This window comes from Pteronotus mesoamericanus, unplaced genomic scaffold (assembly GCF_021234165.1).
Source record: "Pteronotus mesoamericanus isolate MK-2021 breed Mesoamerican mustached bat unplaced genomic scaffold, CSHL_Meso_final scaffold_36, whole genome shotgun sequence".
NCBI lineage: Eukaryota > Metazoa > Chordata > Mammalia > Chiroptera > Mormoopidae > Pteronotus > Pteronotus mesoamericanus.
The window spans coordinates 25,553,791-25,569,229 of record NW_026555313.1 but is presented as its reverse complement, the minus strand read 5'-3'; the positions used below and the strand labels follow the sequence as shown (position 1 = coordinate 25,569,229).

At 35.5% G+C, this 15,439-nt stretch overlaps 1 protein-coding gene and 1 non-coding gene across 5 annotated transcripts in view; one reads left to right on the top strand and one right to left on the bottom strand.

Annotated features, from left to right (window-relative positions):
* ARHGEF12 (Rho guanine nucleotide exchange factor 12) overlaps window positions 1-15,439 on the bottom strand; it is a 201,083-nt gene that overhangs the window by 126,638 nt on the left and 59,006 nt on the right. For 2 of the 4 annotated variants that reach the window (XM_054592457.1, XM_054592459.1), the window contains exons 2-4: window positions 8,191-8,214; window positions 6,226-6,311; window positions 4,581-4,637 (exon numbers count right to left, since the gene is read on the bottom strand). In XM_054592457.1, coding sequence (XP_054448432.1) covers window positions 4,581-4,637; window positions 6,226-6,311; window positions 8,191-8,214 — 167 coding nt within the window. Of the gene's footprint in view, window positions 1-4,580; window positions 4,638-6,225; window positions 6,312-8,190; window positions 8,215-15,439 lie in introns of those variants that run through there. The other 2 variants (XM_054592458.1, XM_054592460.1) reach the window with 2 other exon arrangements.
* On the top strand, window positions 9,148-9,277 carry LOC129086187 (small nucleolar RNA SNORA31). The gene has a single exon (XR_008530790.1). It is a non-coding gene; the product is annotated as a small nucleolar RNA SNORA31 (small nucleolar RNA).

Genomic DNA, 15,439 nt, shown 5'->3' with positions numbered 1-15,439 from the left:
ATGTCAAGCATGATGGAAGATACGAAGATAAACAGAAGTACAAATAACTAGACATAAAGCAGGATGTCAGAGCTCAGACAACAGAAGCAGCTGGGCACATCCAGGAAAGCCTGGAATGATGAGGAAGATTCTAACAGAAGTTATAGAAGGTAAACCTTTCAAGACAATGGGAATAGCATGAACAAAGAAAGAAAACCAAGACATAATTCGGAAGTGAAAATTTGAAGGAGAACCTGGTACATTTAGGTGAACAGTAAATTAAAATAGAAAGATCAATTTGAAATAAGTTATGTCATCTTTTAATAACTATTTGTACTTCCCAAATCTTTGTTAGTAATACTAATCTGACAAAATATACAAGAATGGGGAATAGGAAGTGAATCAATGTGAACTAAAAGTAAAAGAAAATTATGAGTCTATTAAAATAGTCTAATGAAATGATGAAAAACTGAGCAAAGCAGTGGGAATAGAACCAAACAGTGAGGGCTGAAAAACAGAGTGATGGTAGAATCAATGGGACCTCTCAAACAGTTGACTAGAGAGGGCAAGGTAAAGGGAGAGGTCAAAAATAACTATAAAAAAGTCAGACGAGGTTAACGGAAGAATGACAGTGCCACTCAAAAAATGAAGATAATCAAGGGAAGACTGATTTCTAGCCATAAAGAACATTGATAAACTTCAAATTGGTAGTTCTGAATATGAAGAATAGTTAGAGTGAAAGTATTCAGCAAACAGTTAAAAATATAAAACTGGAAAAAGAGAAAGATCAGGGACAGAAACTCAGGTAATGCCTACATTTGTAAAAGGAAAAAGCAATTAAATACAAAGAAAAAGAAAAGCCAATTATCAAGAGAAAAGAATCTGGTTGATATAATACTGTAGAAACCAAAGAAAGAGCATCAGCATTGTCAAATGGTTCAGAGAGATGGTGAGAACTGAAAAAAAGTTTATAGATTTTCAAGTCAAATATGTTGGTTTACTTTTGAGATAGTATGTGTTTAGATATCAAATTTCAAGAGGTTAAGAAATGAATGATTTATAAGGACATAGAAGGTTCATACTGCAGAATGCTCTTTGCAAAGTTAAAGGAAAAAAAGAGAATCATAACTTGGTGAAAGAATCAAACCAAGAGCCCTAATCAGAGTGGTTCAGTTGATGAGCACCATCCCACAAATCAAAAGATCACCAGTTCAATTCCCAGTCAGGGCACATGCCTGGGTGGATCCTGTCCCCTGCAGGGGCATGTAAGAAAAGCAACCGATTGATGTTTCTCTCACATATCGATGTTTCCTTCTCTTTCTCCCTCCCTTCCTGTCTCTCTAAAAATAAAATAAATCAAACCAAGAACTTTTCTTTGTACAGATATGAGAAGTTAAATATGAAAAAAATGGGAGGTGGGGGAGGTAGAGAAGGCAAGAGGTGATAAATGGTGATGGAAGCAGACTTGATTTTGGGTGGTGAATACACAATACAATATGCAGATAATGTATTATGTAATTGTACACCTGAAACATATATAATTTTATTAACCAAGGCCATCTCAACAAATTCAATAAAAATACATTTTAGAAAATATGAATTTTAAAGAATATGCTTTGAAGTATCCAAACCAGTATATCTCAAGTACTAGCGGTTCACCTCTGCTAAGAACTCTATGTTTCTGTCCTCCACAAAATTCATATACTGAGTGAGCTTCTCTCTCTGCCATCCTCTCTTTTCTTCTCTCTCTCTCCCTCACTCTCACTCTCTCTCTCTCTCTCTCTCTCTCTCCATGTGCTTACACCAAAGAAAAAACAAGCGAGCCAAAGAATCCAGGAGAAGAGCTCTCACCAGAACCACACCATGCTGGCACGCTGATCTCATACCCTAGCCTCCAAAACTGTAAGAAAATAATTACACTTCTGTTATTTAAGCCAAGCCTCTGGCGTTTTGTTATAGTAGCCCCAGCAGACTGAGACAGCTTCAAAAAGGCATGGGTTATTTCTTGTACAAAATACTATCAGCTGGAATCTCTTCATGAAACCAAGACAGAAATTAGGACGGGGTATCTAACTCAAAATTCCCTTGTTAAATCTCTTATACCCCACAAAAGCTACAAAATTTCTTCACTATAATATTAGTGAGAAAAATAAAAAATTAAGTATCATTAAAATTGCAGGTCAGAAAATACATCTGTATATGATCAACAGACTCCAAAAGGTACAAAGGGAAAAAAATAAGGGGATACGGAATAAATATTGACCTACTACATCGGGTAGAAAATTAACAAAAGAAGTCAATACAAAACAAACACTTGGTTTCCTTTTAAAGTGAGCAAAGCAAATCTATCTGATAAAACAGCTCTAAAAATGGCTAAGAAAGTTTAAAATAAATAACTTATAAGTGAATAACTGGTGCTTGTATTAAGTATCCAGCTAATGAATTTTACTCCAAGACAATGTATAATCTCTAAAGTTAGAAGCCGGCCTGTTAAGAGACCCTATACTAAAGCAATGTCACCAGTGGTTATGATTCTACTCTCATATTCCACTACATCTAAGCTTCCCTTGGCTCCCTAGGATTAGAGATTCTGTTTCATCCATGCTAACTGCACACGGTCTGAAGTCTACTCGCACAGGTGATAAAATATTTGTAATGTGAAAGAGATTTAGGTTAAAATGCTAATTAACTTTGTTCTGATAAACTTTATGTTTTCATAAAGTGCTTTATGAGAACTCATGGCTCAGTGTTTTCCACAAAAGGCACTTCAACAGTTCTCAAGAAACAAACACAAAGAGAATCTCCACCTTACATCCTTATTACCACTTAAAACATTCCTATTACTACTAAGCCAATGGCATGTCTGAACTAGTGTTAACATCCAAATCAAATAGCAAGGTATCATACATGTCTATCATGTTATCATCCAAAGCAAAGATCCTATCATCTTAAGCAAACAGCAAGCTTTTAAATACACACCACAGATCTAGGAAACTGATGGGGGAAATAAAATAACATTGCAGAGGCTACTCGAAAAGAATGAGGCTATAAAGATAGCATTCTCATTCCTAAAGGGAGAATAAACCACAGGAAACTCTTTATACAGAACAGAAGAGTCTCGAGAAATTCAGAAGCTATTTCTTACTTATGTGGAGCCAAATACTTTGAAAGAAAAAACATAAACTTGACATGTGTTTGGCATGGTATACATTTCCTGTTGAACTACTATAAAAGGTTTAATTATACAGAAAAAGCACTGGTCACAAAAGCCCAAGCAAAGAATTATGTGTATGTATCTAACAAAGATGTATTTACTGCTTTATAACCAAACACTGAAGTCTCATAATATTAAAAAGTATCTGGTATTATGGGCTGAAGTGTCAGGAGAGATAAGCTATAAAATATCTTAAAAGGGTTAGAGACATTTTCATATTTTATTTTCCTTTCATGTATATCAAGCTAGGAATCAGCAATACCTGAGAAAACTTCTACTTAACAGACTTTTGGCTCTATTAGAGAAGGCATGGTTTTCCTTTGATGCCAAATTTGGAATCTTCTAAAAGAAAATAACATTAGTGTTTTAGAAATTATTTTCAAAGTCTTGGTTCCAGGTTCTGTTTCTCCTATTCACTTTCTCAAAAAACTAATTAGATGTCAAAACAGGAAAGAGGAAAAGTAAAACTCTGCAAAGGAATAAAAAAAAAAAATGTACGAATTTCACAAATATGGTTTATATTATCCATGGAAGACAAGACACAATCTGGAAATATTAAGTGTTTCAATAACCTGTTACAAAAGTTGACCATTCTGGATAAACCTGCTCTTTATAAAGATTATTTGTAAAAGGTGCCATTTTGAAATTTGCCCATTCAGACAGAATAAACTTTGGGGAAACTTATGAAAGCATAGACAAATTCTTCAAGTTACAAAAATAAAATACTTAAGGTATTTTGCTGCTGTGGATAAATTAAACAAGAACTGCATTTCCAGATGATGCAATTCAAAATAAACAAATAAAAAATAAAACAAAAATTCCAAAGAACTGCTAACACACATTGAATTATACCAGTACTATACTTAGAGGAAAAGAACTGGTAGCACTGATGAAATTTTACATGATCCAAAGCCTGCAAACGGGATATGGGAAGAAGATAAGAATTTAATGCCCCAATTAAAAATAAAGAAAAAGAAAATAAAATGAAGAAGAAAAGGAAGAGGAGGAGGAGGAGGAAGGAGGGAAGAGGGAAGGGGAAAAGGGGAATGGGGAAGAAGAAGAAAGAAGAAGGAAGAAGAAGAATTATTATTCAATGGTCATCCATGTTACATGGAGGAACCTAATCCAAACATATGAGAGATAATTACCTTCCTAACATGAACAAAACGAAAACGAAGATGAGTAATGTGGCCTATTCTTACTCTATGTTAGTTTCTAGCAACCTTAAGCTTCCACATCACAGCCGCATTAAAACCCCAGACTCCCTTTCCCAGCAGTAGATCATGCCATGCAGAGCAGACACAGGAAGGATGTAGTTACTTTTAAAAAGGAAACAGCATGAAGCAAGCTCCAAAGGTGCAAGGCTGAATTGTCTATATAAGCTTACCATATATCTCGGATCTACTCTCCTCTGAACTAGACTTTGTCTTCTTGGAGGAGCTATCTGCACAAGAGCGGGAGAAAAGGAGAGAGATATAGAAAATATGGAGACCAATGTAAGGGGAAAAATTCATGGGGGAAAAAAGAATGAATCATGATCAAGTTAAATCGTGCAAACATAAAGTATGAATATCACAGATGACAGCACTTAGAATAGTCATGAACAGCATAGGTAATGACATATTTTAAAGAAAAGACAGTGCAATAAAAATATGTTCAAAGAAAACAACACATGAATAGTCTACAAAATATATCATATGACAATTTTAGAGATGGCAAAAGAACTAAAAGCAATAATAATCTCATTATGAAGCATTGCATATCACTTGGCAAAATCTGTCTTCAGAAATGGTTACATCACAGATAAACAATACAAAATAAGTCAGTCTAACAAGACCACAACACTTTTATGAATATAGGCCAGAAAACTTATAAGCCTCATTAGCAAGACAAAAACTAATCATATAGATAAAAGTCTCTGAGCCCCGTAGTGTCAAAATTAGGTGTCAGAAATAAAGAATTATCTTTAATGGAAATCCAGAAGTTACATATCACATATTCCCACCACCAAAACCTCATAAATTGATGACTGGGGTTTCATTTTTACCTACTATCCAAGATGCTGGTAAATTATTAGCTATTCATTTTCGGTTCTTTCCATCCTAGATAATATTTATATTTTTCAAAATAAAAGAGCAGTTTATACTAAAAGCATGAAACATGTTAATTAGACACAAAAATACTCTCTATTAAATATTTAAAATTTTATTTCTAAATAAAAATATCTGTAAATAGATACATTATATTTATGTATTTGGGAACCTTAGCATTTACATATTTTATCTTTTGTCACAGCGACATACAACTGAATAATATAGTATGTGCACAAAGAATACATATCAGTTTCAAATGATGAAAGAAAAATTATCAAGTAATTTTTTTACTAAATTAAATACTCCATGAATTTACAAGGAGAAAGCAACAACCTATATTTTACAAGAAGACTTCAAACTATATGTATAAATTAAGGAATATGAATAGTTGAACGTCTACTAACATGAAAACTCTAGGAAAAAGCAACACTACTGAGGTTGAAATACAGCTCTGAGTTCAGAATACTTTTTGACTAAAGAAAAAGTGATCTCTCATTTGCTTATTCTAAAATAAAATGATAATTAATTTTGAAGTTGTATTTATCTAATCCAGATTTGAATTTTTAAATGACTACAGAAATTGGTAGTTGTTACAGACTTGATTTTGACTTACTACTGGTTCTACCTATGATTTATTTTAATACTAAGAACTTGGTCTTAACAAAATACCCAATTATGATATAAAAACTATTTTTATTATCATCACCATATTTAAATACACTCTACAATGATGCTTCCATAGTGGAATCCATAGTACTGAAAGTTAAAAATGTTTGCATTTCTCCTGAAAAGATTTTATATTATATAATTAAAGAGGAAGATTAGTCCCAAAAAGAAGTGCTACTTCTGAAAAAAGTGTTTCAGGTAGTTATGTAGCTTAACTATAGTATTCTGAAGTTTATTTCTCTCAATATAATTTGGAAGAGTAAAGTGTTTTACCTGTGGGGTCAAAATCATGTGATACACTGCGCTCAACTTTCTGCTTCTTATCTGTTGGCAACTCTCGGTTCAGAATACTTCCGTGCCTAAATTAAATCAAAGCAATCAAATATTTACTGTAAAAAAGTCATTAGCATAAAAACTTAATTTAAAAATCTCAAGTGTGTCTTACAAAGAGAAACCAAGAAATCAATTTACCTTACATAGTCTCATAAGCCTAATTTATATTTTTCAAGAAATTTTAAAATCAGTCTGTGCTATGTGTAATACAGAGTCTATTTATTTGGCTATAAAAATGCTTAAAAATTATAAAAGTAATATTGTTATAAAGGTGGTTTGATTCTTATAAATAACTGCTTAAATTCTTTTATTGGTTTTCAAATACAAATCATTATTATTTTCATTTAACAGACAAGAAAACTGCCTACAAGCAATTGAACTCATTGCCCAAATCTATATATACACCATGGTCAAGTTCAAAATCACTGTGTAAATATAGCACTGATGACAGCAGTTGAATAAAAACATCTTGGGGAAACCTCACTTAAAGCCTGCCTATATAGTTCTAGCCACAGTAATCTTAACCAAGCCCAGACAACACTAGAGTTATTATTTTTCTTATCGTTTATCAAATTACCTGACCAGATTATGGCTGGGCAGTAAGTAAGTAAAACCATAACTATTGTGTTGTCCAAAAAGTCTGTATGTTTTTTTTCCATAAAATAAAAGACATATTTTTCATTTTCACCAATAACTTTATTGATTTGGATATTCTGGGTATGTCGGCTATATCTGCATGGTAGAATGCTGACTGTTCTCAATTAATGTCTCAATGAAGCCGATTGCTATCAGCTTCAACTGGTCTAAGTGATTGTGAAGCCTCTTCCAATCTCCAGCATGACACTTTGCAAATGACTTTTTAAAAAATTTTTGTATTGTTATTTTATTACAGTTATCCTGACAACAATAATGTGGGGCAAACCACTTTCGATACGTTTAACCAGTCATAGCACCTTCTCCATACACTGAACAAATCTTTCTTGCATTTTTACCTTTCTTGAATTAATAAAGTATAATATGTTGATAATGTTGCTTTCTTCCATCTTCAATATTAAAATGGCTACACAAAAAGTCACCAGTTTTGATAAGTATTTTTTAAAATGCCCGCTGATATGACAGCTGTCACAGTACAATGTAACAAAATTGTTTCAAATGAAGTTAAAGACAACTAAGCACTATTACAGCTATCTTACAAGAAACACCAAATAACTTTCTGGCCAACGCAATATAATATATACACTACTAATGAACTGAAATGCCAAATTAGCATTGGTATCCTGTACTATGGTGTCACTAAAATGATAAATGCATTATAATAATTAGGAATGACATGATACCTACATTCTAAATAATATTTATGACAATTAAGATGAAAGAGAAGGATGTTAAAGAACAAGTACTGAGGAAGGGACATTTAATCCTGGGAAATTAGTAAATGTGGAGATATGGATAGGGGCACAGATACTTGAACATTCTGGATTTTTACCCTGTTTTAAAGTAATTAAGACTGATCTGGTTTGCCGAAGTTCATTAACTAAAGGCAGTTACAATTACCCAGATGATAAAACACATCAAAAACTGGTAATCCACTTACACTCTCCATGCTATTCACAACCGAAAGCAGTCACAGTAGATTTTAAAATTAAACCTCTTCATAGGGAGTGACCTTAAGCATCAATTTGTACAAACCTTTAAAATGCTTATATTAAAAACATTTGTTATCAAAATACTGCCATCTTCCAGAAAAGACAGAAACACCTGTTACATTTTAAATCTGCAAAACATTTTGAAATTTTAAACTAAAATCCACATTTTCAAAAACCACAAAAATTCCACCATAATTTCAAAGGAATGCTCCCAATTAAAATTTAACCTAAATGTATGAGGTGCAACTGAGTAACTTACCTTATAGGTTTTTTGAGGGGAAACCTGAAACAAAGGGAAAAAGGGGATAAATGTAATTTTTTTCACTTGTAAGACAGTTATTAAATTTATTGCATTCTACTAAATCAGAATAAAGGATTTAAATTTTATGCTTTCTCAAAGTAATTCAATAAACATGTGAAGAAAGAAGTTGGATATCATTTTTAGTACCTTAAACACGTTGCAAAATCTTTTTTAAATTGATGAGGGGGAGGGATAAAGAAAGGAGGGGGGGGAAGAGAGAGAGAGAGAGCGAGCGCGCTCAACACCAACCTGTCACTCCACCCACCCCTGACCAAGGACTGAACTGCAACCTTGGCATATGGGCCCAATGCTCTAACTAACTGAGCTACTCAGCCAGGGCTTACTTTGTTAACTCTTAAATTACAGGTGTATTTACCCTCAGCTGTCCATGAGTTTGGGTTCTCTTTAAAAATCCAAATAATAACAGCAACAGCTAAATGTATTGAAGGCTTACTAGATGCAAGCACTACACTTAAATGTTTATATGTATTATTTTATTTAATTCTAAAAAATAGCCATGAAGATATTGCCGTTTTACAGGTTTTAAAAAAAGGCAAAGAGAAATATTTTACCACTAAAATACTGTATTTAGTTTCTCTTGCAAGGAATATTTCCTTCTTGCCCATCACCTCACCTCACCCCCTAAAATATCTGGGTGCTGATTACTTCTCTATTGCTCTACCTATCCTTTGACCATGATCAAATCATGATCCTCAATTATTTATGCTTAGCTTTACTGACAGAAATCTAGAAAGAGTTAACCACTGTAATACTATTAGTTATGAGAAATATGTTCCTACAGTAAAAAAAAAAAAAGAAAAAAATGTACGTTTCTTCTTTTTTTGGTTCTGTAAGCTAAAAGAACTACATCATTTCCTCCTGGTTGTCTTTTTAATTTTTAAAAATGATTTTCTTCTGCATCCACTGATAGACCTTGAACAATCTAATGTTGTTCTTTTGGTTTGCACTAGGATGCGAAAGAAAATAATCCCCGCGCTTTCTGTCTGTCTGTGTGGCAGCCCAGATTGAATAGGGGACTACATCTGCAAAAAAAAAAAAAAAAAAAAAAAGATTTTCTTTATTTTTAGAGAAAGGGGACAGGAGGGAGAAAGGGAAAGAAATATCGATCAGTTGCTTCTCTTATGCTGCCAACTAGAGACCTGGCCCAACCCAGGCCTGTACCCTAAATGGAATGGAACCAGGGACCTCTCACTTTGCAGGCCCCTACTCAGTCCACTGAGCCACATCCACCAGGGGATCCGGGTTGTCTTTTTTAAAAGGAGTATTACTGAAAGCTTCTTGTTAAGAAAAGTCTGACACTATACATGCATGCTAATCTAAGTCTAGAATGTGTCCTCAAATTTCCTCCCATTCTTCTTTTCATTTTTGTCCTTTTGGAAATTATCTAAAATTATTTATTCTGGGTAATAAGAACAGAGTTTATTATAAGTATCACTAAAAATAGGTTAAAAAAAGACTATTTAAAGATAGTAAGAAATAAACATAAAACAGTGATACTGGAATGACTACTTTATTTGCCATGGAGGCAGCTTGGTTTAAAAAAAAAGTACAAGTTTAATTACAATTCCCTTTAACTCCTATATAAATCAAAAGTGATCCTAAGAAAGACTAAGAATCTACAAACTCCCCTAATAAACGATATAGGCTTTTAACTCACAACATAGCTAGGGACAACAAGGGCAGGGGTTTCTGGGGTAAAAGAACACTGCTCTAGGAAATATACTGATTACAAAGGATTATCAAAATCTTCACAAGTAAAAGTTCCTAAGAAGTCTGTCCTTACTTGTGGGGGCAGGGAGGTAGGAACATAATTTTTAAATTACAGATGAATATAAGAATTGGCAAAAAAGAATTTCCAACAGAGTTTCTGCAAAGGGTAACACCTGCAGTTAGAAACCTTAGTCACTTTGCCTGATAGCCATTATAAAACTTTCTACCACAAAACAATGTTGCTGGTGTCAGGGACTGCAACATCCACAGAGATTCTGGTAAAGAAGCCCAGAAGATTCCAGACTAGTGACTGTGAAACAATGTCCTGAGCTATTTTCTCTGGCACAGGTATGGAAAAGGAGGGAATAAAAGAAGGAAAAAATGGAATGAGAAAATAAAGAACATGGACCACCTTACAATATAGCTTGCTTAACATAATTTACCTAAGACATTATTAATAAAGTACAAATAAATGACTTTTCTCAAAAAAAAAATGTTTAGATAGAGAAGATGGCAGCAAAGTAGGTGGGAACTGAGCCCACTTGCTTGTGCACACAACTGATCTTCCAAAAAACAAAGTGAACACGATGATGTGAAGTTTGGTATGAAGTTTGGACCCCAAAATGTGCAGAGGACACTTCAAAACAGGTGCATACAGGACAAGGTGGGAGCTGTGAATACCAGTAAGCCCAATATAGGGAGGAACACACCAACAAAGAAGTCACCAACAAAAAAACCCCTGGAACAACAAGAAAGCCCACAAATGGAAGACAGGGCAAACCTACAGCATCCAGAGACAGAATTCAAGGAGACCTCAACAATGAGTCCCACAGAATTCCCATCACAGAAGGTCACTGCAGGAAGTTAGGCAGGCAAAGCAGAACACTCTAAGCAGCATGAAAATTAAAAAGTGTCACATAAAATGGGGAGACAGAAAGAATCCCCAATCGAAATGAATGGAAGAATCCCCAGTAGAACAGCCAACTGAAATTGAGGCAGGCAACCTATCAGACATAGAATTCAAACAAATGGTTTTAACAATGGTCAAGGAACTTACAGGAACTACAAGGAACTGAGTTTTCATACAACAGCATGAAAAAGGAAATAGAAATTATAAATGAAAACCAGGAAGAAATGAAGAATACAGTATCTGAAATGAAACATAAGCTAGAAGGAGTTACAGGGAGGCTGGAAGACGCAGAGGACTGAATTAGTGAGCTGGAAGACAAGGCAGAAAGAAATAACCAGGTAGAGCAGATGCATGAAAAAAAAAGACTCAAAAAGTGAGGATAGCTTAAGGGAACTCCAAGAAAACATGAAATGTGACAACACTGGAATCACAGGAATAAGAGAAAGAGAAGTAAAAGAGAAAGGGATAGACATCCTGTTTGAAAAAATGATGACAGAAAACTTGCCCTAACCTGGAGATGGGAAAAGCCACACAAGTTCAGGAAGAACTGAAAATCCCAATCAAGATGAACCCAAAGAGACCTACTCTAAGACACATCAAAGTTAAAAGGGCAAATTTTAAAGACAAAGACAGATCTTAATAGAAACAAGGGAAAAACAGTAACATACAAGGGAGCTCCAAGAAGGCTAGCAGCGGATTTCTCAATAGAAAGAATACAAACCAAGAGGGAATGGCAAGAAATACTCCAAGTAAGGAAAAGCAAAGGCCTGCAACCAAGACTACTCTACCCAGAAAGGCTCTTATTTAATATGGAAGGTGAAGGTTTAGAATCAAGATGGCAGAGGAGTGGAAGTCACACTGACCTCCTCCCAGGACCACTCTGGAATTACAACTAAATTGTGGATAAATCACCAGGAACAAATAACTGAGCAATAGCAAAGGAGGAGCCTTATAATCTCGGACAGACAGAAGGATCAGCTTTACCACAACCTAACTGGTAAGAAAGGTGGTAGAGACTTGAGAAGACGGATGGGGTGCCCATGGGTGGCAGTGCCAGACGGATATAGAAATGGCCAGTTGGATCCCCCTGAGAAGAGCAGGGTCTCAACCATAAGCAGGGATCTCCAGCCTACAGCACCAGAGACCAAAAAGTACATAGGTAACAGACAGCTGTGGAAAGTGACAGGGTTGCTCTCTGCCAGAGGCAGGCAACTAGAGACGCAAAGAGCTGTTTAAAGGGCCAATGCATAAATTTTTATTTACGGATACTTATGCTGGTCTCCAGCAAAGGCAGGCGGCAAAGTGGGCTGGAGACGCCTGAGAGACAGAGGAAGGAGGATTTGGGGAGAGAACTGAGAGAGTAGCCTGTGGGATCCCAGTGCTGACTCATCCCCATACAGCAGCAGACATATTGCTCAGGCAGACCACTCTCCTGAGTGGCAACAGCCTGAGAGGACAAAATAGCCCTGCCCCAAGGGAGGACTCGGCCCTAGCCTGGTAGTGCTAATGCCTAACTGCTGAGTACAATATGACAGCCACAGATAGTAGATCGCTGTCTAAAGGGAGCGCAGAGTGGTCTACAGACACTTGAGACTGGAGACACAGGCTTTGGGGAAAGGATGGAAAGGGTGGCTGGTGGGGGCTGACTCCTTCCCCATATGGCAGAAGCCATCTGGCTCAGGCACACCACTCTCCCGAGCTGCAGCAACGTGAGCTGACCCAATAACCCCACCCCCAGGAAAGACTCTGCCCTGCCCTGTGATGTTTAAGCTGGCCTGCAGAGTGCAGACTGACAAGATTAACACCTATAGGAGACAGCCACAGACAGCAGATTCCTGGAAGTTCAAACAGACTGTCTAAGGTCAGAAAGGGTCAACATCTGACATCATCAGAGGCAGATAAAGAAAGAAAAAAACAGAGGTCTCCTACCATAGAAGTTCACACTACAAAGTCAGGAAATCAAGAAAGATCAATTTAAGACAGATCAAGACAGATCAAGACAGATCAATGAAAAAGGGGGAAGAAAAAAGAAACACCCCAGTAGAAGGAAAAGGAGGAATACCCAGAAAGAGAAATAAATGAAATAGAGGAAAGTAAACCAGCAGATACTGAGTTCCAAACAACGGTTCTAAGGAAGCTCAGGTGCTAAGTGAGCTCAGAGAGAATTATAAAAAACTACAGGGAAACTATGAGGAACTTACTGCAAACTATATCAGCATTAAAAGGGACATAGAAACTATCAATAAGAGACAAGAGGAAATGAATAATACAATTTCTGAATTGAAGAACACAGTAGAAGGAATTAAAAGCAGGGTAGATGAGCAGAGGAACAAATCAGCAAGCTGGAGAAAAAAAGCTTCGAGAAAAAGCAAGAAAATGGAAAAAGGAGTCAAAAAGAATGAAGAGGAGTTTAAGGAAATGGAGGACACCTGAAACGTAATAATATCCGTATAATAGGGACACGAGAAGAAGAGGAGGAGTGAGGGATAGAAAACCTGTTTCAAAAAGTAATGATGGAAAATTTCCCTAATTGGAGGAGAGAAAAAGTCCCACAAGTCCAGGAAGCACAGAGGGTCCCATTCATGAGGAATCCAGTAAGGCCCACTCCAAGACACATTATCATTAAAATGGCAAATTTCAAAGACAAACAGGGAATCCTAAAGAAAGAAAGGGAGAAAGAGGTAGTAACATGGAAGGAAGCCACGGCAGGGCAGCAGTTGACTTCTCAACAGAAACACTACAAGCCGGAAGGAAGTGGCAAGAAATATTCCAGGTAATGAAAAGCAAAGGCCTGGCAACCAAGACTGCTCTACCCAGCAAGACTCTCCATTAAAATGGAAGGTGAAATAAGGAGTTTCCCAGACAAAAGAAGGCTAAAAGAATACACCTCCACCAAACCATCATTGCAAACTATGCTAAAGGGGCTGCTTTTAGAAAATGAAGAAAAAGAGTCTATGAATACCCAGTTCCTTTCACAGTCACCCATACTTGATATTACCAATATTTTAATACTTAGTTATCTGATTGTGACAATGATGTGTTCTTTTAACTGTTACTTTATTATTTGTTGAAACAAAACCTGTTTTTTTGTATTTCTTGCCTATTTCTATTATTTTTAAAAAGCTTCAAATGACTTTGTGGTATTCTTTATCCATTTTCTGACTAAATGTCTATAGAACTTTTTCCCTAAAAAAAAAAAAAAAGAAAAAAAAGAAACAACAAACCATTAACCCTTTTTAGATGTGTTGCAAATACTTTCCTATTCTATTACTTGTCCTTTGATTTTTTTATATGTATATTACTGTATAGTCTTAAATGTTTAATATAGTCATATTGTCAATATTTTACTTTATAGCTTCTGGGTTTGAGTATTTTACTTCAGGGTAAGGAAAATATTAGTGTATTTTCTCCGAAAACTCCTTCCATTTTACATACTGATTTTTAACTCACCTGAATATTTTTTGTATGATGTGTCTAATAGGACTCTATATTTGTTTTATTTCAAGGAACAGTGGTCCATGCATCTTATTTGTTGAATAAGCTTTATTTTCCCCATTGATTTAAAATATCAATTTAATCATATATACATTGTTAAACAGATATGTAAGTTTGTTTCTAGAATGCTCATTTTATTTCACTGATCTACTTGATTATTTCTGTGCTGGTGCCATGTTGTTTTAACTGCTGAGACTTTAGAATGGATTTAAATTTTTTACTATTTTTTCACGGATCTTAACATTTAAAATATAAATAAACTCAATCTGCATAAAAGAGAGAAAGAGAAAAAAAGAAAGAGAAAGAAGGAAGGAAAGAAAAGAAAAGAAAAGAAAAGAAAAGAAAAGAAAAGAAAAGAAAGGAAAAAAAGAAAAGAAAGAACTCACTCCTACCTTTTGTGACAAAATGGACGGAACCGGAGAATATTATGCTATGTGAAATAAGTCAGTCAGTGAAAGACAAATACCATATGATCTCACCTATAAGTGGAGTCTATTCAACAAAATAATCTAATGAACAGAAGAAACCACAGGCTTAGAAATATGGAGCAGGCTGAAAGAGGCCAGAGGGGATGGGGAAGGAGGACAGTGGTGGAAAGAAGGAGAAGGGACTAAACAAAGAACATGTATGAATGACCCATAGACAGGGACAACAGAATGGGAACTGACTGTGGGAGGGGGGGCAGGATGGGGGTAAAGGGGGAAAAGTTGGGACAACTGTAATAAATTAAACATGATTTAAAAATTTTAAAAATGAGGCAGGGAAATAAGTAAAATGGAAGGTGAAATAAGCAGTTTCCCAGTCAAAAGAAGGTTAAAAAAAATACATCTCCAACAAACCAACACTGCAAGACATGCTAAAGGGACTGCTTTAAAAAGATGAAGGTTTAGAGTAAGAGACGAAGGACCATAGGTACAAAAGGAAAAATGGGAATGAATAGGTGCTTTTCAGTAATAACATTAAATATACAAGGATTAATAACTCCCATCAAAAGACAGGGTAGCTGAATGGATAAGAAAACATGATCTGCGCATATGCTGTCTACAAGGGCCCTACCTCCGAACAAAAGAC